Source organism: Anopheles arabiensis, chromosome 2 (assembly GCF_016920715.1).
Source record: "Anopheles arabiensis isolate DONGOLA chromosome 2, AaraD3, whole genome shotgun sequence".
NCBI lineage: Eukaryota > Metazoa > Arthropoda > Insecta > Diptera > Culicidae > Anopheles > Anopheles arabiensis.
In genome coordinates, this window is record NC_053517.1 from 95682930 (window position 1) to 95705358 (window position 22429).

The 22429-nt window shown below is 41.3% G+C and overlaps 2 protein-coding genes across 6 annotated transcripts in view; both read left to right on the forward strand.

The window, feature by feature from the left end:
• The window catches only part of LOC120894057 (potassium voltage-gated channel subfamily KQT member 1), a 242049-nt gene extending 229258 nt beyond the window's left edge, over positions 1 to 12791 (forward strand). For all 3 annotated transcript variants that reach the window (XM_040296406.1, XM_040296407.1, XM_040296408.1), the window contains 2 exons: positions 4493 to 4704; positions 5620 to 12791. In XM_040296406.1, coding sequence (XP_040152340.1) covers positions 4493 to 4704; positions 5620 to 5817 — 410 coding nt within the window. In that variant the 3' untranslated portion in view covers positions 5818 to 12791. The remainder of the gene's footprint in view (positions 1 to 4492; positions 4705 to 5619) is intronic.
• A 7327-nt stretch (positions 12792 to 20118) lies between these two features.
• The window catches only part of LOC120908683 (protein spinster), a 28114-nt gene continuing 25803 nt past the window's right edge, over positions 20119 to 22429 (forward strand). For all 3 annotated transcript variants that reach the window (XM_040319940.1, XM_040319939.1, XM_040319942.1), the window contains exon 1: positions 20119 to 21357. In XM_040319940.1, the coding sequence (XP_040175874.1) occupies positions 20949 to 21357 (409 nt within the window). In that variant the 5' untranslated portion in view covers positions 20119 to 20948. The remainder of the gene's footprint in view (positions 21358 to 22429) is intronic.

A 22429-nucleotide genomic window follows, 5' to 3' on the forward strand; every position in this document is an offset into this window, starting at 1 on the left:
TAGGATGAGGAAAGACCGGTGGGATTTGTTCCACTGGTGTAGAGAGACATGGCGAAGTAGTTGATCTTTCTCTGGATGCAGCCATGAGTGCTCGTGTACACTGTGGATGATGGGTTTACTCCGGTAGCTATTTGTCAGGCAAAACAGGTTGGTAATTATTTTTATGTAGTAAAATATTTTAGTAGCTAAACGAGGGGCTAACAAGGGGTTTTAAAGGTAGCGTTGGAAGGTTTCTAACCGGTTCGATTAATGAAGTAGATGGAAATCATTCTGTATGGGCCAAATAAAAGGTACTATGTCCTTATGAACTTTTTCGTCACTAATCAAAGGCGCTATTCAAGCTGACATATTGGAATTTAGTAAACTGATTTTCAGAAAGACCTACAAATACAGCAATAGAATTTTGTGTTTAAGTCATATCACTGTATTCTCTGTTCGTTTATCGAGAAGTCTTGAAAGCTTTGGTCTTTTAAGAACGAAACGCTTTGTCTGGTTTGTCTGAGCCCAGAATGGTTTCTTTGGGAAGAAAACAGAACATATTTGAACAAAAATAGGAATAAGTTAATTGTTTTTCTTGGAAATTTCTAACTTTTTGCCTCGTTCCACTCATATGCTAGTGTTGACTACTAAAATAAATTCATTTTTCATCTGACAAATGACCTTGACGACTGCTTCCTATAGCTGCTTTTGCATCTAGATTTAATTTTGCAAATACTGATTATACTAAGCTGTAGGGTTGTACGTTCTTACTATAAAAGCTATTGTATGGGTGCAGCTGAACATACAGCTAAGCACTGATAAGACCTAAAGACCGGGGGACATTGTCCGTAATCGCTAGTGTAATTTCGATTTTCACTAGCGCATCTGACGGCGGCTGACCGAAGCATTTTGCCAAGCAATTTGGAGCTGCTTCAGAAAATATGTTATTTTTCCATGTTTAATACTTAGCCTGGACTGGAAAAGCTTCGTAATCGATAGGTGAATATGTAGTGCAAGTATTTCAGCCATTTTCGCATCGAAAAATTATGAAAAAAATACTTTATTTTGTGATCCGGCACGACCGTTCCCTAGATGATCAAAAAAAGCTTCCACCAGCTGCCGCCAGATGCGCTAGTAAAAATTGAAATTACACTAGCGAGTACAGACTATGTAACCCGGCCTTAATGATGGCTTGCTTTATGTATTGACGCATTTGCTCTCGAATAATTTTGAATTAATGATGGTTTGATGGCATGTGATCTAAAATTAACGACTAGCAATGCAATTTCTAAACGATCTAGGCTTTAGTTTTGGCACACACACAAGCAATTTAACAATGAGATGTGCTTACAATTCCATTATTCAAGATTTACATCCTCTGTTTTCAAACTCTATCCTTTTGCAAATAAATCGCCGGATGTATCGATTTCAAAAGGCGCAATGGAGATACCGAACGCTTCTTGCAAACAACTTGCACTGTAAACAGGAACGTTGGCAGCACTGTTGCAACTGCTGCTGCCGTTTTTATTGCTGCCGCACAACTTCCCCGAAAGGGCCATTAAGGGCTAACGTGTAACAAATGCTTGTTCTTTTTTATTCTATTGGTGCAACTACCACTTCATCTCTTTGCCTGGTGGCGCGGAATGGGAGAAATGAAAAGTATGCCGAATAGAACTCAATTAAACATTTATAAACCGCTCAAAAAGCGTTGCCGACGGAGAGTGGACGCGGTGGTACGCGGATCACTTATGCAAACTATAAGTGTATGTGTCTGTGAAAAGCCGTGTGCCGCTAACGATAATGTTTCCCACAATCACACACACACACACTAATGTCAAACAAAGTTTCAGCTCTGCGCACTCCATTCTGGTAGGCGAGTCGATTAGTTCTTTGCCGAGCGCCGGCACCAACGTGCACATGCAGACAGGCCCTGCCAAGATGGAAGATAATGGTTTTGGAAACAAAGGAGCGGGTGTTGGAGGGACAGGGAATGGGAATGGAACGACTCAAGAAGCCAGCAGCCAATCCTGTAAAGACTAATTAATTAGCTCGTCTCACAAGTGTAACGATAAACGCTGCCACACATACGCCCAAAACCCCGGGCACAATGAACTTGAACGTCACGGTTTCCGAAGGGAAAAGAGAGTAAGATAGAGAGAGATAGCGTTGTCTTCAAAATTAAACACCCGGGGGTGGGGTTGGAGTGTAAGTGGAATTTTAAGCTGAACAGTAGAACCGAGCAGAGCTGCATAAAATTTAATGAAGATATATATTTCCTACGAACTGCTGCGCTACCTCCCTTTTGGGGCGGCGGCGGTTAGCAATGGCAATGGGGGGAGAAAGGGTTCGCCACGTTGAGCGTGAAATCCTCTCTTAGGATAAATCGCACCTTCATGTGAAATTTGTAACTCCCGCAACATGCCGGAAACGGTTCGCCGTGAGGTGCTGTGCTTTACAAGCTAAATGATGTTCTATTTGCCTGCCGGTTGGACCATAAAAAAGCCCGTTGCCGTTGAGTAAATGGCGCCAATAAATCTTGAACCAGAGGCTCAAAAACAGCTGGTTTTTTATCATTTTTCGTAAAAGTCATGTTTGCCCAAAAATCGAAAAAAAAACATATCGAATCATCCTCAACTTTAACCGATTGCCGGCTGATCGTCATCAAAATCGAACTCACCCGCGTTCGTGTATTCGTAATCGTAGCTACCCTTCTTCACATGCCGTCAATATTAATTTTTATCGAAGGCCATTTGCTGAGCGAACGAGCGCGCTTCGATTGGCCACAAGAAGTTGGCAAAATAAAATGTGACGAAGGTCTACAATAAAAAGACCAACCCGCAACATCGCTTAACGACATCATTCACGTGCATTCTTGGGAAACGATTATTGAAGGGTTTTAATGGTTCTGACGAGGGGTTTCGCCCAATAGCTATCGGCGCTTAGATTTGCTTCTGCTTGTTGGCTTTTCTTCGGAACAAAACTCATCCGTCATGATGGAGCGTGTTTGTGGAGGTTTCGGGAAGCTGTGAATGAGTTTCAGTTTAAAAAAGCGGTTGTTTTTAGCATTCTCCTCCCTAAAACGGTGTATTTGGTCCTTCCCCGTCATCCAGCATTGTGCATGTACGTGTTAAGTGTTAACCAGATTCCCAGAAACTGTGCTGTGGTGTTTTGTTGTTTTTTGTTTTAATGTTTCCCCGTAGGAAGAGAAAGCCAGCGCTAGAAGCTTCGTACATACAGTAGGTGTGTTTGTTCGTTTTTTGTTCTGTACATATGTATATTAGATTACCTTTTACGGATGTATTTGAAGCCCCTTTTTTACAATTGGCACCACTTGTTCCCCGTTCAGAGAACGTGTTAATGAGCGGTGCAACACTCGTCGGAAGAGATTTTTCCACAGCAAAGGCTTCGAAATCGATGCGTGTTTTCCGAGTGCTAAGAGCATTTGGAGTGAAATAAACGCTTCACTTGGGATCGCTGTTAACATTTTATGCACGCATTTTCCCATCCCGCACGAGAGACGAGAGCACTTGAAGGATCGAGAAAGCACAATCTTTCCTCCCCATCAACGTTCGTTTCATCCTCGAAAAAGCTCCAAAACGACGCTTTATCCGGCCTACTTAGTGTGCGCGCGTACACGTGTGCGCCCGCCTTCTCACGGAAGCTGTTTTGCGATGTTTATGACTGAGTGTTTCAATGTTATCCTTCGGTTCTGTGTATTTCACACCAAAAACAAAAAAAGGCAAAAAAAAAACACTTTCACCCTCCATACTCCCCCATCTCCAAAGTGTAAAATTTTGATGTCAATATACGTGTTAATGTGTGTGTTTCTTTCTGTTCTAAGCTTAAAAGGGCTTTCAAAAAACGAGCATAAGTGCCCAACCCTCCCATTCTCTCACCAAACACGCGCCTACACTTACCTCCCCCACACGATGTGTCACGATGTTTTGTTTTGTGCTCACTGTTTAACGTATTTCACCGTTTTTTTTTTGTTATATGTTATTGTTATTGTTCTTGGTTTTTTGTTTTTTTTTTTGTTATTTTGTATTTCACCGTTTTGACATGTTTTAATTGTCGTACAACAAATATTAAAGCAAATCAAAAACACCTCAAAATACACACATGCACGCTCACGTACACATACACAAGCAGCACACAAACAGGAAGTATTGATTCTGTGTTAGGATAGAGCCAATTCTCGGGAACCTATACCGAACACCGATTAAGTTTGTTTGTTGCGAAAGCGCACCGTCCGTCTCGATGTTTTGCCCAGCTGAATGTTGTGTTGTTGTCGGTACACTTACACACCCGTAACTTAATTGTATTTGTACATTGCGTTTTCACTTCAATGTGTGTGTGTATTATATCCATTTGTCACTATTTGTCACCTTTTTTTTATTATTACTATTTCCCGGACTCGTTCACTGTTTCCCATGCATTTAATCGCTCGACTGTGCTTTTGTTTCGTTATTTGTTTGGCGTTTGGCCCCCCTTTATCGACCCGCACCCGCCGCAGTTATTATGATGGACGAGGAGGACGACGAGGAGGACGAGGAGGAGGACATCGAGGAGGAGGATCTGGACATTGGGGCGGAGATTGATCCGGACTCGCCGCCGTGGGACGTGTACGGCGACATGGACGTCGAGGATCAGGACGATACGACGGAAAACACGGCGCTGCTGCGAACCGCCGCCAAGACGGAGATCATCGTCACGCCTATCAGCCCGGTAAGGCAAGGGGGCTTCTTTGTTTTAAAAGGGTTCAAAATGCAGTAAATGTTTTGCTTAAATAGTAGAACAGAAGTGATGTTTTTGGATGAATTTTGAATGGATTTTGTAACCGTCACCAGGCGTCTCCATCATATCCGTTTCGCTTTAAATGTGATAGTTTTTTTTTATAATTTTAATGTTTTCTTTGGAGTTTTTGAGCGTATGATAAAATTGTTTGCACTTTGCTTTATACTCATTTCACCCTGATCTTTATAAAAATCGCCCCAAAAGTATTAAAAAAAAACATCAAAATTGCAGCAAACGTTTCAACTGATATTTACGTAAAGATCCTGCAGAAATATTTTTGTTTTTTATTTGATTTTTGTACTTCGGTATATGTTGCTTACTAATTGCTCTTCTCTATGCAACGATCGATGCGGTCAAATCGTCGGCCTTTTCTCAATCGTCTTCCCACAATGGTACGTGTTTGGAAGAGTTTGCTGTAAGAGATCCTTTTAGAAGTGAATCACCTTTTGTCCTGTAACGCATGCCTCCAGCACCCATTGCAACCGATTCTGAACCTTTCGACCACTTTTGGTTGATACTCCATGATGTATAAGTGTCCTACACTATTCACAGGGTTTCATTGTCATGGGTTTTTGAGAGCTCAGGATGGGCAAGTTGTCTGAGTGTAAATAACTAAATGCAACTGCAGATTACAATCACAACCATTTTTGTGTCGAAAAATGCCACCATTTACCCCCAAATGTGTATTTTTACCTGCATTACTACACAAGCATTGACCTCCAGTAGCAAATGTTGTGTTCCTCATCGTAAAGATACACACGTAAAGAACCTCACCGTCTGACCTACAACCGTGCCACACGTATTATTCAAACATTGTGTTGCCTTTTCTTTCGCATCGCCACACAGGTCAGCTCGGCATTCGAGCTAAATCGCATGGACAGTGAGGAGTACCGCCGCTCCAAGCAGGTCGCCGCCAACAACAATGAGGGCGAACAGCACCAACAGCAGCAGCAGCAGCAACAGATGCTTGCCATCACCGGACCAAGCGGCGCGATGGACTCGCTGAAGCCGGAACGAGCGACCAACGGTTCGGACGATACATGAGAATGGCTGAAACCATCCCCAGTGGCCAGTCATGGCTGCACCTCCACGCAGCGCACCTCCTTCCAGCGGTTTCGTTTTCCGTGCCCTTCGTCTCGTCACACTCCCAGCACGCCACCCCGTCTACCAATCTTCATCGCTTACGAGCCTACTCGTAAAGCACCAACCCAATCGAGTGGGCTACTCACCACTCATCGTAAAGCAGCAACGCCTACCCTCCCGGGGGTTATTGTTTCGATGCTTGCTGCTGTGAGCAGAAATGGTTGCTAAAACCCTCGGCTACCGTTGCGACGGAACCGACGTACCAACACGAACGCACACACGCACAAAACAAAAAATCACTTCTTAGAGACCTGATTTCGTTTGCCTCCAATTGTCCTTCCTAGAAGACGGCCCTTGTTGTCTGTTAATAGTGTACTGTTGAATAGTCGTAGCCACTTTCTCGCTCTCTGTCTCACACACACTCTCTCTAGCGCGCCCGTTCAAAGCTAGCAAATCATGCAAACGAGTTGGCAGCAAGCGTGAAGCTGTTAATTTTCTTGTTCAGATCAGTTTCTATAGCACCGGAAGTGTGCATACTCACTCAATCTTCATTGCTCCCAAATGGGCCCAAAATTGCTCTCTAGATCGGGTAGAGAGAGAGGCTAACGAACACGCGCACTGTCTGCCGAAACGATCATCCCTCGTTCCCAGCTCGCCCAACGGTGCTACGCTTACGCTTTAGTGCAAACACTAAATCCGTTGCTTAGTTGTACTAGTTACATCTTCTACTCTATTGCCCCGTTATTTCTGGAGTCTATTGCTTTTCCGAACCATTGTCACTGGATGGTGTGTTAGGAACAAAATGCTAAATAAGAAAATAAATAATGAAAAATATTTACACGAGCTAAATGATAATTATCGATCAATGGTGAGCTGCTCTGAGTGTGAACCAAACGCCACTCATCTGATCCCTTTTTTTGCTTCAGTTTCACTTGTACGATCTGACGTGTTACATTCGAGTGCTTGTAAAATATATCAACTCATCCCCAAAAATGTCCACAACATCATTTGGCCCATTAAATAAAAAGCTTAATCCTTTCTCGCAAACAGATATGAGCCAGCAGCGTTTGAAATTTATTCCGTTTAGTTTTTAACACCACGCACCAACGCTGTTAGAGCGACTGGCTGAAGCCGTAGAATTATAGCAAAAATGAGTAAAGAAATCGAGAGCAAGCAACACATTACAGTTACAGTTTTAATGATAGGCATTTTTTCTATACCTTATCTTTAATTCCTACTAGAGTTTAGAGTGGACCGGTGAGTTTGTTAAGAGCAGCGGTTAAGATTCAGTAGAGCAAAGAACAAATTAAAAGCGCAGCGCAGTAAATGAATCGAACTCAAACACGGTGAAAAAACATAGCAGATACTAGTAAAACAACGTAGCACAAACAAACACACTATTAAATGGCCAAAAACGGATTTCAATAGCATTAAGATTAAGCAGTGGGCAGTGGTCGAACAGCAGACGGCAACCCACGAGGAGCTGCACCACCACTGCGGGCGAAAGATTTCAATGCGTGCAGTCGATCAACACACACTTTGCGAGCTACGAGCGCGAACCATAGAGGCACACTGCTTCCGTTCACGTGCGGATGGGTGGTATTGATATTGAAACACAAAAGAACAAAATGTCAATTATTAATCTTAGAAATGAGTAAGTGACCAACAGGCGATGGGTGGTCAGCGAAACGGCAGCACAACTCAACTCGCGCACAGCACAACAAAATAATGACATAGCACACATGACACATACTAACGTACTAGCATGTCTGCGGTTCGGCTTCAGTTCGTTCTGCCGTTGTTATCATCCAGCAGGGTTCAGGTGACATGCTAAGAGAACACAGTATATAATATAGGTTTAAGGGTAGCAATTATGATTTCATGAAAATTCTTTCAAACGCAAAACATAAACAAACAAACAAACAAACAAACAAACAAACAAGTATTTTACTTTCAACGGCAAACCGTCAGCCACCAGGGCTAGTAAACTTCGCCTATGTAAAACATATTTCTAACCTGGTGGGGTTTGTTGTTCATTTTAGCAAAGACTTAGATAACAAATACGAAACTACACGAAAAAAGACAACCACTACACACATTATGGAAATGGAAGTTTAAAAAACATCTTAACTCTAAGTAATCTAATGCTCGATAGTAAAGAAGGTAGAAGGAAGAATAAAATAAAAAAAGGTAAATGTAGAGATTAAAGCCCCAAACTATTGAACCTATGAAACAAAAAAGCACACTAGAGCAATGCGAATGATAAAGAAAGAGAGAGAGCGAAAAAAATAGAAAAGAAAATGAAAGCATAACGAAAGTATAAACAAGAAAACGCACATCACTCCGAACAAGTGCAGACAATAACGAAACGAAAGTAGTGCGAAGCGCGTAATGCTTGCAACAAAACAGCCACAAAACGAACAAATAATATTTATATTCTGTTGTAGACACTTTCACTGATTCAACACTTATTAGCCCTAAAACAAAACAAAGCAAACAAACAAAAAAACACTAAAACCGACAGGTGAAGGTTACTATTCTTCAAATGGCTTAAGTAACTGCTCGCGGTACTGTACCCTGTCTGTAGGGGGTTTGGGATGGACAAAATCAAACCAACAAACAAGGGAGAAATATATAATCGCACACTTGACCGGTTGGCTTGGTAAGTGTATATGAAAGGTAATCAAAACGCATACAAAAGTAGCACAAAAACAACAAACACACAAGTAAATGCAAGTAAATGCTGAACCCCAAATGCCATCAAAATACACTCGTGATATTACAAACAAAAACAAGAGAACGGACAAGGTACGCACGAAGGTGAAATGGGAGCTCCACGACAGCTCGTCCGTTCGAAGGCTAATGAAGATGGAGTAATATAGCAAATATGCGCTGCTTCAGTCGAACGAGCATACAGATAGTTAATGATAAGATTACGCTAGGTTTAGTTAGTGTGGTAAGGTTAGTATCGGTAAGATTTAGCCGGGATTAAGAGTTTCACCTAGATCAATGTTATTTAGAATCAGTTATCGTTGCCAACTGATGATATTTTGCTCCCTCCTATTTGCAAGAATTTTTGTATTGTTTTATTCTCGACTTTTTTTTTCTTTCAATCAACGTATTTTTTGTATAGTTTATGAATAAAAGTTCAACTATCACGTTTTACTTATTGTTTTAATTATAGTTCAGTTTGGTGTTTTTGCTTTATCCATATAGTTTTGTTTAAATTGTTTTTGTTTTATGTTTTTTTACATTTTTTTCCTTTCTTTTCCAAAATTCTTTCTTTCTAATGAATTTTACTGATTCTCTACTATGTCTTTTGTATTCATCTGCCCGAATCTGTGGTGATTTGTCTTCGTTTTGTTGTCATTTCTTTATTCTCTAGCATTGCTTTCATCTTCTTTCTTCCACCTTACTTTACTTCACTTTGCAATCAGTGGAGTGCAACGTAAACTTCTTCCTTCAATCGATCACGGCGCTCACGGATACACTAGTGATGTAAGACTGTTCAACCTGTACATATAGCGAGCGATGCAAAAACTCAACCAAGAGACGGATAAAACGTTGTAAATTTCACTAATCAAAAAGGAAACACAGTTTTAAGGCAAAGTTTCAGCAACCCTGTACATAGCGAATGGTGTTTGCTCACCGGCAAGAAAAATACCCGTTACAACTCCTAAAAACTGATAGTAAATATAGATTTAAAAATCATAATGTTTACAGCAGTTCCTCATCCCAAATGCACTAAAACCTCTCCCACTGCGAATGTATAGCAACATAAAAGCAACATCGTTGTCTCGATAAGCTCATAATCGTTTATCACAGTGCATAATGGATGTCCTATTCCAACCATTGGTAAGGAGGTAGACTTCAATGGAGAAACAAAATTTTAATTACTGTGAAGTAGTGTTTCGCTTTATTGTTCCATACACATTCGTTGCTTCGGATTAGCAGGTAGTCGTTTGGCTGTTAGCTTCGTATAGGGTTTCCCTGTTTTGGTTGTTTCCTTTTACCCGTTGAATGGTGTTAGAGTGTAAGCAACGCAAATAGAAGAAGCACACACACTAAAAAGACTAGGAATTTGTTTTGTTCGAAAACAACACAGGCACTCTTTGAAAGCAGGCGCCAAGCCGTTTGACTAAACCGTCCCTTACGTTTCCAGGTCTGTTCAGTTGTCAAAGTTCCTACAACCGTGCTAACGGCTACCCGACCAGTGCAGTAGTCGGCTTTGGTGGTGCTTAAAGTCACCTGGTTTTATCAAATAGAGAGCAAATTGAACATATTTCGATGCTGAACATTGATTCCCATAGTATCCATATGTAATTATATCGTAACTTCTGCCTGCGCGAGCAAGGAGAAACGGCAGACACACAAAAAAATAAACTATCTATAAAACTAAATATAAAGAAATAAAAAGATAGGGAAGAAGATATGATCGATGGTTGGAATAGTGGAAAGTAGAAAGCGAGAAGGTTCTCATCGAACGTATTAATCGTAGTTGAGCCAACATTTACTTGAAACAAAACTATTTTTCGTTCAACAAACATTATTATATGTGTCCCTTAACATCAACAGACGAATTATCAAATTTAGTTTAAATTAACTGTAAGATTAGATTAACCAATAATACAGTTTTTACGTTCTTCGATGTGTTGTTCCACTTTGTTTTACTTTTAATTTTTTTGTTTTAAGAACGGCTTTGTAACTATAGTTATTCAAAGTAAATCGAATATCCTATCATTTTATTACTTCTTATTTACTTTCCTCTATGTTTCAACTCCCTTAATGATTTTCAGTTTCAAGTTTATTACTTATTTATTTATTACTGATTTAACAAACTTTTCTCACACACACACACACACACACACACACACACACACACACACACACACACACACACACACACACACAGTTTAACACGTTCCTATCTTTCAATTTTTACTTTACTTTACAAAACCAATTTGAAAATACATGATAACTTTACATAAAAAATAAAGGGATCACAGAAAATGGTACAAGAGCTTTACATGAACTTAAATGTAAGAAATGAACTAAATAACCATAAATAATGATGCTAGCGATCGGAGAGACGATGTTATTTAAACCCAAACTATAGAAGAGGAAAACAGAAACAAAGCAAAAGAGATAAAACTATTGACCCTATACACAATTAAAGCACAGCTGTACACTCCACTGCGAACATGTTCTATGTATGTAAGGTGTAAACTAACAAATGGAAGGAATGAGTTTTTAGGTGCAGAGTATTTAAAAAAAAAAAACACACACACACACACATAATTTCTATGCTTAGGAGGTGGTCATACAGGCTTAGAGAGAACACAAATATCGCACTAACTTAGAAAGAAAATAACTCTTTTTTTACAAAAATTTATGAAAATATAGATAAAGAGTACAGAAATTCATCACTAAATTGAACAAAAAGAACAATTTTAGGTATGGACTGCTTTTGTGTAAATTTTACCTTAATTTTGCTCATTTCCAATGCTTAGAATGCTTATTATTCAGTGGTCATTTCGAAATACATAGTTACTAAAAGTATTGTAGCAGAGAATTTTATCACATTTTCTTCCCTGTTTTGAGTGAGGTTTATTGTTAGTGGTAGAAGCAGATTTGCAAACAGTAAACTAGCAAACTAAGTGCAGATATTATAGCGAAACGAATCCAGCACAACTATTCATTATTATTGCCAAGGCTAGTTAACTAAGAAACATATATCATAGCGCAATGTATAATACGGTGACATCTTTCCACAGTAGCCCAGAGGTGTGTGTATATAAGAAAACATCTTAGCTAAGAGTATAAATCGTGTGATGCGTTAGAGAGCCGATCGGAGAGCAAATTTAGCAAAAAAGTTAAAACGTAGATAACAACTTTATTAAAAAGTAAGACACTGAGAAAGAGAGAGGGAGAGAGCAAGAGCGAGTGCTAAAGTTATAAGCTGCTTCCATTAGTGCGTTCATTTTTGCAAACTTAAATTGAAAGGTTTAGGCGCAGTAGTAGTCGTTTCGGCACATTCATTCAAGTTAGCAGGCAGCATGCGCAGCAACAGCAAAATAAAACAATAAATTTTAAAGAAAGCATTGCCAAGAAGCGGACGTGCAGATGTATTCTTACTAACCGGATCGGCGCCTAAACACGACACAATTAGAAATGATGTAATAAAACATAAATATTTAATGCCTGAAGCGAAAGCAGCGTGCGCAAGCTGTAAACTATTGACGCAAAACCGTAGCAGCAGCAGCAGAAGCAGCAGCAGAAGCAGCAACAGTAGCAGTAGTGTTAATCGATAGTAATCAATTATATACTTAACACTCACACCCGACACAAACGCCCGACCGGACCGGTGTGAGGGTTTCTGTTTCGTTTTAAACCATTCGTTTCGTCATTATCAAAATGTGATACATTATTACGATTAGTCATGCTGATGGGCGCTGCGGCCAGCAGCCGAGACGCATCGGAAGCGCCAGATACAGACGCATGCAAACCATACCTAGATTACCCATACCCATAGGACACTCTAAGACAAACGACATAAAGACAAGAAGAGCGGCAACTCTTCGGCAGGAGGGGGAGGGGGGGGGAGGATAGAGATGGGTCAGAAGCGAGAAGAGAAGAGATCCCGAGATGAGCGCTAACGAAACACAAAACATGTAAAGTGCATTGTAGCATATTGCAGCCGCGTCGCCATGTACTGTGTAATATTTCCCCCCTCGAAAATAATGGCTCGCTACAAAGCTGCGAACTTACAGACTCACACAGATACACACACACACACATACACAAACCCATGAACCCATTCCCAGGATGAAGAGACACATAAGCCAGCAGGAGGAGTAGAGAAAACGGGAACTGGAAATCAAACCCAACATTTATCAAACTTTATTATAATAAACAGAGATATTGTAGTGAACAAATGTGTTTCGGTAGAACTATGCAACAGTCATTCAACTATGATGACATGGACAAGCCAATGAGCCTGACAATGCTCTTTAGTATATGTAAGAATAAGGTAAGGATGTTCGACACATCACCTCCGGAAGTGTTTTATACGATGATATTTTACTTAGACGAATTAAATATTTTCGTCTACGTCAGTACATCAAACATTAGCTTTTTATTTCAATGAAATTGCCCTTCTTTTCTATGTCAATTTTATGGTTCAACAACTCTGATAGTACACCACGACAAATAAGTCCAACATCACAAACCTTAGTATTGAGAATGCTATAATAAAATTCGGGAGTGTAATGTTGCCAATAGAAAATGCACGTTCATTAAACATGCATTAGTGCATAAGGTTAACTCGTTCGATAACTCTTAGTATATGTTTCAAAACCTGACTCATGCAATCACATTGGTCTCATCGTACGTTGCTGTTTGCAAGCGTTAATTTTAATCATAATCATCTTTATTATCTTATGCATTCATCTTATCCACTAATGCATGTAAAATTGAACGTACATTGGAACTCCAGGTCCATTTGATATGCTTGCAAGTTTAGAATATTCCTAGATGCATCTATATCTAAGTGTTTTGCATTATAATTTCATTACCAGAACACCTGCCAACAACCGCAAGTCCTACAGTAGTGCAAAACGCATTCGCTAGTTCACACTTGACAGTGGTTGACAGTGTCAGATGTGTTTTTTTTACACAATTTTTGATGTCCTTTAAATAACGTAAAGCTAATTTTGATTTTTAATTCAAATTCAGATCGTGTTTGATCGTCATCTTTGATCGTCGAGACTATTCGATCGTCGATGAGACTACTGTCTATTACTCCAGATCGGTCTTAATTTCAATAAAAATCCGCACCAATGCTTAGAGTAATGTCTGTTCTGAAAGTTTTTGGAGTGTTAGTTATCGTACCAGTGTCGGCGTGTTTTATTCTCATTGCTCCTAACGTCAATGCAACCTTTTACGCGCACACATTGCTCGAGCTGCATCGACGAGTGTGTCCTGTCCTTGAATATCGTAATCTAGTGATTTTATGGTTAAGTCATGACATTGTCGTGGATGCAGTATTGCCACACATAATCAGTGAAATTACCTACTCCAAAACGATTTCGATAGCGGTTCGAGAAAACATTACGGACAAAGATTTATTCTACAGCTGCAACCTTCTCTTCATGGATAGTTTGAATGATTTTGAGGTACGCATTGTTTCCCTAAAGTAATTGCAACGCATGCAACTTCATACTTATTTGTGCCTTTTCCATTGCAGATCGTAAATTCATTGCAAGAAAGTGTAAAAGCTATTTACTTCTACCCAAAATGGATACATGAAATGGTTAAAGCTTCGGCAAACGAGACCCTTCTGCATCTTGTGAGATTTGGCTACCGAGTGGTGTATGACCACAGCAACACAATAGCAATCTATCGTTGGAATAAGTATTCTAATCAGACAACTACAATCGATCCCTACAAGATTGCGGTTCCCGATGAGACTCGAGATATGCACGGCTATAACCTAACGATGTTCTACTATGAACCAATAAGTAGCGTGATGACTTTTGACGCGTACTTTTTGGAACTGGTGTGTAGCAAGAGAAATGCGTCTGCCATTCAAATGGCCAACTCTTCGCATCCCTGCGATATTTATTCTGCAATCGGGTTTCAGTATATGTACCGGAGTTGGCTTTTACATACGTTTGGGACTACATTTATAGCAGTAAATGTTCCGCGGGCCAAACCTAAGCCGATCGTGTCCGTACTGATCGATCCATTCGACAAATATGTATGGATAACCTACCTGATGCTCGTGCTGACGATGGCGGTTACTATTTCACAGTTTGGCGAAATACTTGGTAGGTGCCGTTTTGTGGAGATTGTCCTGGAGCTGGTCATGACGTGTCTAGCAGGTCCATCGCGGACCTATGGAGGGACATTTGAGAACCGATTGCTCACCATGTTTTGCCTGATGGGTATAGTTCTCATCTCGTCCTACCAATCGTTAATCATATCGTTCATGTCGATTGTACGGTACGGCTCTGAGATTAACACGCTGGAGGAGATTCGTGAGCAGTGTTTGTTTGAAGATTACGATGAGCCCAAGTCCTTCGGTTTTAAAACATATCCAAATGGAACGTATCCCGAACTTGGTCTAGGATGCAATTTTGAAATGGGTCGCGATAATGAACTATTGAGCTTAAGGATTGCGGCAAATTTAATAAACGTCAGGCAGGACTATGGCAGGGAAGATTACATACGGTATCGAATAGAAAAGTATCGATTCGCTAATGCGAAAGCTTTTGAGTACCCCATGGGTTTTATAGTTCGACCGCAGGCTCGTGAACTGTTTTTGTTTTACACTCAGGCCGTCTTTGAGTCCGGTATATATGAATACTATTACAAAAACAAATCGACACCTGCATGGCTTTATAAACGGAACAAGTTTGCTAACGAGGTGGTAAAAGTAAAGGATCTGATGTTGCTGTGGTACGCATACGTGTGTGGGATCTTGCTGAGTATTGTGTCACTTGTATTGGAAAAGGTGGTTCATAAAGAATTCAAAAGATAGGAAAGTTATCGAAAGAAAAGAGTAGTACAAATTACATTTCTTTCACACTGAGCATCGACCTCGTAGCTCTACACGAGATTCGGTGGCTAGAAAACGGTGTGCATAACAGGTGTGGTGTGCACAAGCAGTGCAACGATATTCATTGCAGCTCATGAATATCGACCTGCCATCGGGTACTAGGAACAGGCTTCGCCATAGGCTGAAATCGACAATAATTGATTTAAAGACTACAAACAATAGGCTATGCACCCTGCGCATGCGAGGCAAATTCTTTATCAAAAGTCTCATAAACGTTCACGCCCTTATCCCTGCGCCCCCTTAGAGAAAAAGGACCTGTTTTACTGCCTCGCGCAAACCATTGCTTAGAGTACGAAGCATGACCTCAAAATCATCCTGGAGAACTTCAATGCAAAAGTTAGCGGGGTACCAGTGTACCGCCAATACACTGGCTGTCACAATTTGCCTGTGCTCATAGGTACGATGATGGTAGTTGGAACAATCGTGGAGAACAGGACAACAATCTGGTCGTTGAAAGTACCAAATTTGCGCGCAAGGATATCCACAAGATCACGAGGATGTCCTTGGAGAAAGAAACTTTCAATCAGATCCACCACGTGTTAGTATGCCGCCGACGACTCTATGTTAGATTTCAGAACACATAGAGCAGCCAACATCGATTCCGGCCACTACTACCAAAAGACACGGCTGAATTTGCGAGTGAGAGGTAGAGCGCTCTAAAAAATAAATTAAACAAAATGAATAAGAAAGATGCTTGCACCACGTCAAGTACTCGCACCACCACACGAATACAGACAAGTGACCGAACGTAAGAACAATGCATACCGAGCAAAGCAGCAACGTCATAGAATGTGGACATGCGTAGAGGAATATACACGGCTCAGACGCGAAGAGAAACGAGTTCACCGTTTAAATAAACAAGCATGGAAAGAGCAAACTCGAGCAAACCAGAGAGACATATGGAACAGGGATGGAGATCGTGTGAGTAACCAACCAGTGATCATCTCGCGGTGGGATTAGTACTGTGATGAATTACTCAATGACCATTTTAACGAACAGCTAGATGCTCCACTAGCAAATAGTGTAATGCTATTACCCCTTACATCGAGGTCAAAGGTCAGCATAGAAAATAACATGGTACAATCTGTTCCCGAGTTACGCGGTTCTCGACATACGCGGTTTTCTAAATTTGACAGATTAAATGTCAAATCAGTACAATTTGCGTCAAGTTCGGTATAAATTGCATTTATGCTAACAAATTGAAACCGCTTTAAAGCCAGAAATATTATAATTTTCTGCACGAATCATATCAAATAAATGATAAAGTGTATAAAAAAAACTAAATTAAATAAAAAACTCCGAGTTAGCAATAGTATTTTAGTCAAAAAACGTGAAATTCGACATACGCGGATATTCAAGTTACGCGGATTCGTCGGGAACGCAGAAACCGCGTAACTCGGGAACAGACTGTAGTTGAGTTGTGCTCTAGGATGCTGGCTGCCAAACGGTCATTCTACAGCATGATAAAGTGAGTAAGTAAGTAATTTAGTACATTAAAGATTTAGATTATATATGTAATATTACTTCTATCTATCTATTGGATAGTATAATCATGTTCTCTGTAAACGATGCAATATTAATTTAATTTAAATGTATTTTTAACAGTTTATCAACTCTGAAAAAACAAATTAGTTAGTTTAACATCACACACCTTATTATTGAGAATGATTAAACGAAATTCGGGAAAGTAACGTTGCAAATAGAAAACATGGGCGATGGCACTTACCGTATGTTTCCAAACTTGACCCATGCAATCACATAGGTCTCATCGTACGTTGCTGTTTGCCAGGTATAACCTAGATCCAAAGATGAAAGCGTTAATTTTAATCATAATCTTCTTGTTTAATAATCCAGGAACTTTTGAAATAATTCAACTAATAGACACAATCATCGAATCACATCCTTAAACCGTATGCACTAATGCATGTATATTTAACGTACATTGGAACTCCAGGTCCATTTGATATGCTTGCATGTGTAGAGTATTCCTAGATGCATCTATATCTAAGTGTTTTGCATTATAATTTCATTACCAGAACACCTGCCAACAACCGCAAGTCCTACAGTAGTGCAAAACGCATTCGCTAGTTCACACTTGACAGTGGTTGACAGTGTCAGATGTGTTTTTTTTACACAATTTTTGATGTCCTTTAAATAACGTAAAGCTAATTTTGATTTTTAATTCAAATTCAGATCGTGTTTGATCGTCATCTTTGATCGTCGAGACTATTCGATCGTCGATGAGACTACTGTCTATTACTCCAGATCGGTCTTAATTTCAATAAAAATCCGCACCAATGCTTAGAGTAATGTCTGTTCTGAAAGTTTTTGGAGTGTTAGTTATCGTACCAGTGTCGGCGTGTTTTATTCTCATTGCTCCTAACGTCAATGCAACCTTTTACGCGCACACATTGCTCGAGCTGCATCGACAGGTGTGTCCTGTCGCTAAATATCGTAATCTGGTGATTTTGTGGTTAAGCCATGACACTGTCATGGATTCAGTACTGCCCCACATAATCAGTGAAGTTACCTACACGAAAACGGTTTCGAAAGTGGTTATAATAAACATCACAAACGACGATATTTACCATAGCTGCAATCTCCTCCTTATCGATAGTTTGAATGATTTTCAGGTACGCATTGTTTCCGACGCAACGCAATTACAACATGATACTTATTTGTGACTTTTCTATTGCAGACGGTAAATTCATTGCAAGAAAGTGTAAAAGCTATTTACTTCTACCCAAAACGGATACATGAAATGGTTAAATCTGCGGCGAATGAATCACTTGTGCAGCTGGTGAGATTTGGCTACCGAGTGGTGTATGACCACAGCAACACAATAGCAATCTATCGTTGGAATAAGTATTCTAATCAGACAACTACAATCGATCCCTACAAGATTGCGGTTCCCGATGAGACTCGAGATATGCACGGCTATAACCTAACGATGTTCTACTATGAACCAATAAGTAGCGTGATGACTTTTGACGCGTACTTTTTGGAACTGGTGTGTAGCAAGAGAAATGCGTCTGCCATTCAAATGGCCAACTCTTCGCATCCCTGCGATATTTATTCTGCAATCGGGTTTCAGTATATGTACCGGAGTTGGCTTTTACATACGTTTGGGACTACATTTATAGCAGTAAATGTTCCGCGGGCCAAACCTAAGCCGATCGTGTCCGTACTGATCGATCCATTCGACAAATATGTATGGATAACCTACCTGATGCTCGTGCTGACGATGGCGGTTACTATTTCACAGTTTGGCGAAATACTTGGTAGGTGCCGTTTTGTGGAGATTGTCCTGGAGCTGGTCATGACGTGTCTAGCAGGTCCATCGCGGACCTATGGAGGGACATTTGAGAACCGATTGCTCACCATGTTTTGCCTGATGGGTATAGTTCTCATCTCGTCCTACCAATCGTTAATCATATCGTTCATGTCGATTGTACGATACGGCCCTGAGATAAACACGCTGGAGGAGATTCATGAGCAGTGTTTGTTTGAAGATTACGATGAGCCCAGGTCTTTCGGCTTCAAAACATATCCAAATGGAACACAGCTAGGATTTGGTCTCGGATGCAGCTTTGAAAAGGGTCGCGACAATGAACTGCTAACCATGATGATGACAGCAAACATAATAGACATCAGGCAGGGTTATGGCAGGGAAGATTACATACGGTATCGAATAGAAAAATATCGATTCGCTAATGTGAAAATGTTTGAGTACCCCATGTGTTTTATGGTTCTGCCGCGGGTTCGTGATCTGTTAGTGTTTTACATTCGGGCTGTCTTTGAGTCTGGTATATATGAATACTACTATAACAACAAATCGACACCTGCATGGTTTTATAAACGGAACAAGTTTGCTAACGAGGTGGTAAAAGTAAAGGATCTGATGTTGCTGTGGTACGCATACGTGTGTGGAACCTTGCTGAGTATCGTATGCCTTGTATTGGAAAAGGTGGTTCATAAAGAATCTAAAGAGTAGTAAAAGTGTTAGCGAAAGAACATCGAATTACATTTCTTTGCCAGAATTTTGCTCTGACATTAATCCGTTTTGCTATCTTGTATAATTGAAAATAAATAATTTCCTCCATTTGTTTGATGTTCACAATTACACTAATTAAAGAGACTCTTTTGAATAAATATAAGCGTAAATTTATTCGTTAAAATCAAAATTCACATACAACCAACGGAAAAAAACTTAACATACGATAAATTCAAATATGTGAAGCCGTAGCTTTCGAGCTGTTTACCGGCTTGTCAAAATCAAATGAATTAAAGCTTTCGAGCAGTTAGCATGTGCTTATCGAGCAGTGCACACTGGATAAAGAAGTTTGAAACGGATTAAAAAACTATGATTATTACTTCTTAGTTGGTGTGTATATGTCACCTGATTCTTTTGATGCTCCTTTTCTTCGTTCTTTTCATTTGCACTTGTTAATGTGGAGAAAAGATTTGGAACGGTTTAATCTTTTGATTTGAGTGATTTGAATATTTTTGTCCATTATCGAACTGCCTTCCTTGCCCAGTGTGCACCGAAGCAAACCCCAACGAGGCAGTGTAAACGCGTTCCCCAACGGTTGTTCATGTCGCTTCGATCAACCGGCCTGTCTCTGACCCCGGTTAGGCGAGACTAGACCAAAATTATCTCTCGTGGCAAGAGAACGTGTTCAGCACGCTCCGATAGAAAATCTCATTCTGCCACCGAGCCGGATCATTCCGGAGTGCGTACTAGAAGCAGAAACATCAACCGGACGCGAAAGTTAAAGCATCCGCTGGAGTATCATCACCGTACACACGGCGTGAAGATAACAGAAGTTCACCATTGTTGTGAAACGCACACAACGCCGCCTATCAATTGTGTAATGCACGATCCGAGTGTGCGGCGAGCGACATAGATCGGTCTGATTTTTCGCAAAGTGATTCTGCGTGTGCGTGTGTGTGTGTGTGTCTGTGCGTGTTTACATCTCTGTATGTTAGTTGGGTAAAAATAACCTTTACAAGTGTCGAGGATCTGTGCGAAGATCCCGGTGTTGTGTGCTAGTCAGCAGCAGGGTGAAAGTGGTAAAGAATTTCCCCATCTTTCCGGCTGCCCGCATCGTCGTGCCCCGCGCTGTGTGCAAGACCGTTTTTTGATAGCTCGCGTGTGTAGTTGTGTGTTGTTTACATTGTGACGCGTTGCCACGGAAGAAAGTGCCGACGCGGTATCGCGTGGCCGCAGCGTAACAATAATCGTACGATACCGTTGACACACGTCTGCCACATAATCACTTTCCTCTCGCAAGCGCGCACGCCGCCGCCACCGCCACACACGTGGGCAAAAAAAAAAGAGAGCAGCAGTGTGAAAGCGAACAAGGAAAAGGCACCGATCCGAGTAGCCGCCATCGTAAAGCAACAGTAGCGCTAGCTAGGGATAGGCAGGGGAAGAAAAACCGAGGGTAGGTGAGGCGCGCTCCACGTTCGAATGCCTTCGAGTCAAGGGTACAGCAAAGTTGCGTCGGAACCTCCGATCGATCCCGTGGACAGCAGCACCGCGGACAGCAGCAGTATGCCGGCCGGTGGTGGGAACGTTGGTGCGGCGGCAACCGCCATCATGGGCAAAGCACCGGCCAGCGGTGGCATTCAGTCTAATCCGGCGGGGAAAATCCCGGCCACCAACTCACAGCAGCGCCTGATGCCGACGGACTCCGACTCGGTAACGTCCTCGATGGACGAGGGCGAGCTGCGCGTCGCGCGGGGGAACCCGCACGACGAGGACACGGACACAGTCACGACGACGACGACCAGCTCGATCGGGGCGAACGCTTGGTTCACGGTAGGCGTCCTGTGCTTCGTCAACCTCATCAACTACATGGACCGGTTCACGATTGCGGGTAAGTGCGCTTCCCTTTCTGCAATTGCAGTGTCTCACGTTTCGTTCCTATTTGCATGTCTCATCAATGCTGGCCTACCTACTTCCCCTCTCTGGTTGTATGTTTATGGCGGTTCTGCTGCGCCTTTTCGGTGACTCACCACCGCACCGGAAAGATGCGCCACAGCAGCAACAGGTTGCCACGAAGAAGACAGAGAAGACAAATTGGAGTGGGGTAGAGAGGCGTGCGCGTTATACGCATTACAATGGTGTGGCCACGTTGCGCGGAATGCAACCCCGAGGCGTATTTTAATTTACTCACGGTAGAACGTTCGGGGGCTGTCGGGTTTTCGGCTGGAAAGGCTTTTTACTTTGTAACCGCGGGGCCTCTGCCTGGTTGCGTGCATAAATGAATGCCAAATTTGTGCATATATTCCATGTACACCTGGTTAAAATCCACGAAATTTCGCACTGAAACAAGAGGAAGATTAACATATAAAGTAGCTCTATACGGTTAATTAATGTTATATGACCTTAGGACACGTTTTGTGATGATTTTCTAAAAATATTCATCGAGTACAGCCGCCCTCCCAAGAAACAGTTGGTTGGAAATACTCATTCCTCTCAAAATCTTATCTTCAACACCGTGCTATCGGCTGTATTGTCTTTTGAAACCGTACATCTCACGTACACGTAGATGTTCCTTCACTTCCAATCGATTATCAAACATTGCAAGCAAAGCGATAATAGCGCTTCGACAGTCACGCTAAATTTCCAACACTCTTCCAACATTCTGTCGATGATCGCATTCCCCTTGCTTCAAGTTTTATCTCTTCGCCGGTACACAGATACAGTTTGCGTTATGTTCAGCCTTTAAATTATACCCTCCCAGAAGCCTTTTTAAAGCCTTCTCTAAAGCTATATCTCAACGTAATGCCGGGACGTCCCATCGTTAATTCTATCGCTGCATCGCACACAGATGGGCGCTCCGTTGCACACACGCTAACACGTGGTTCTGCGTGGTTCAGTGAGCTCTTCAGTCTTTCCCTTTTTTATTAATGCAAAAGAAAAGCCACATGTAATGAATTTGAAGG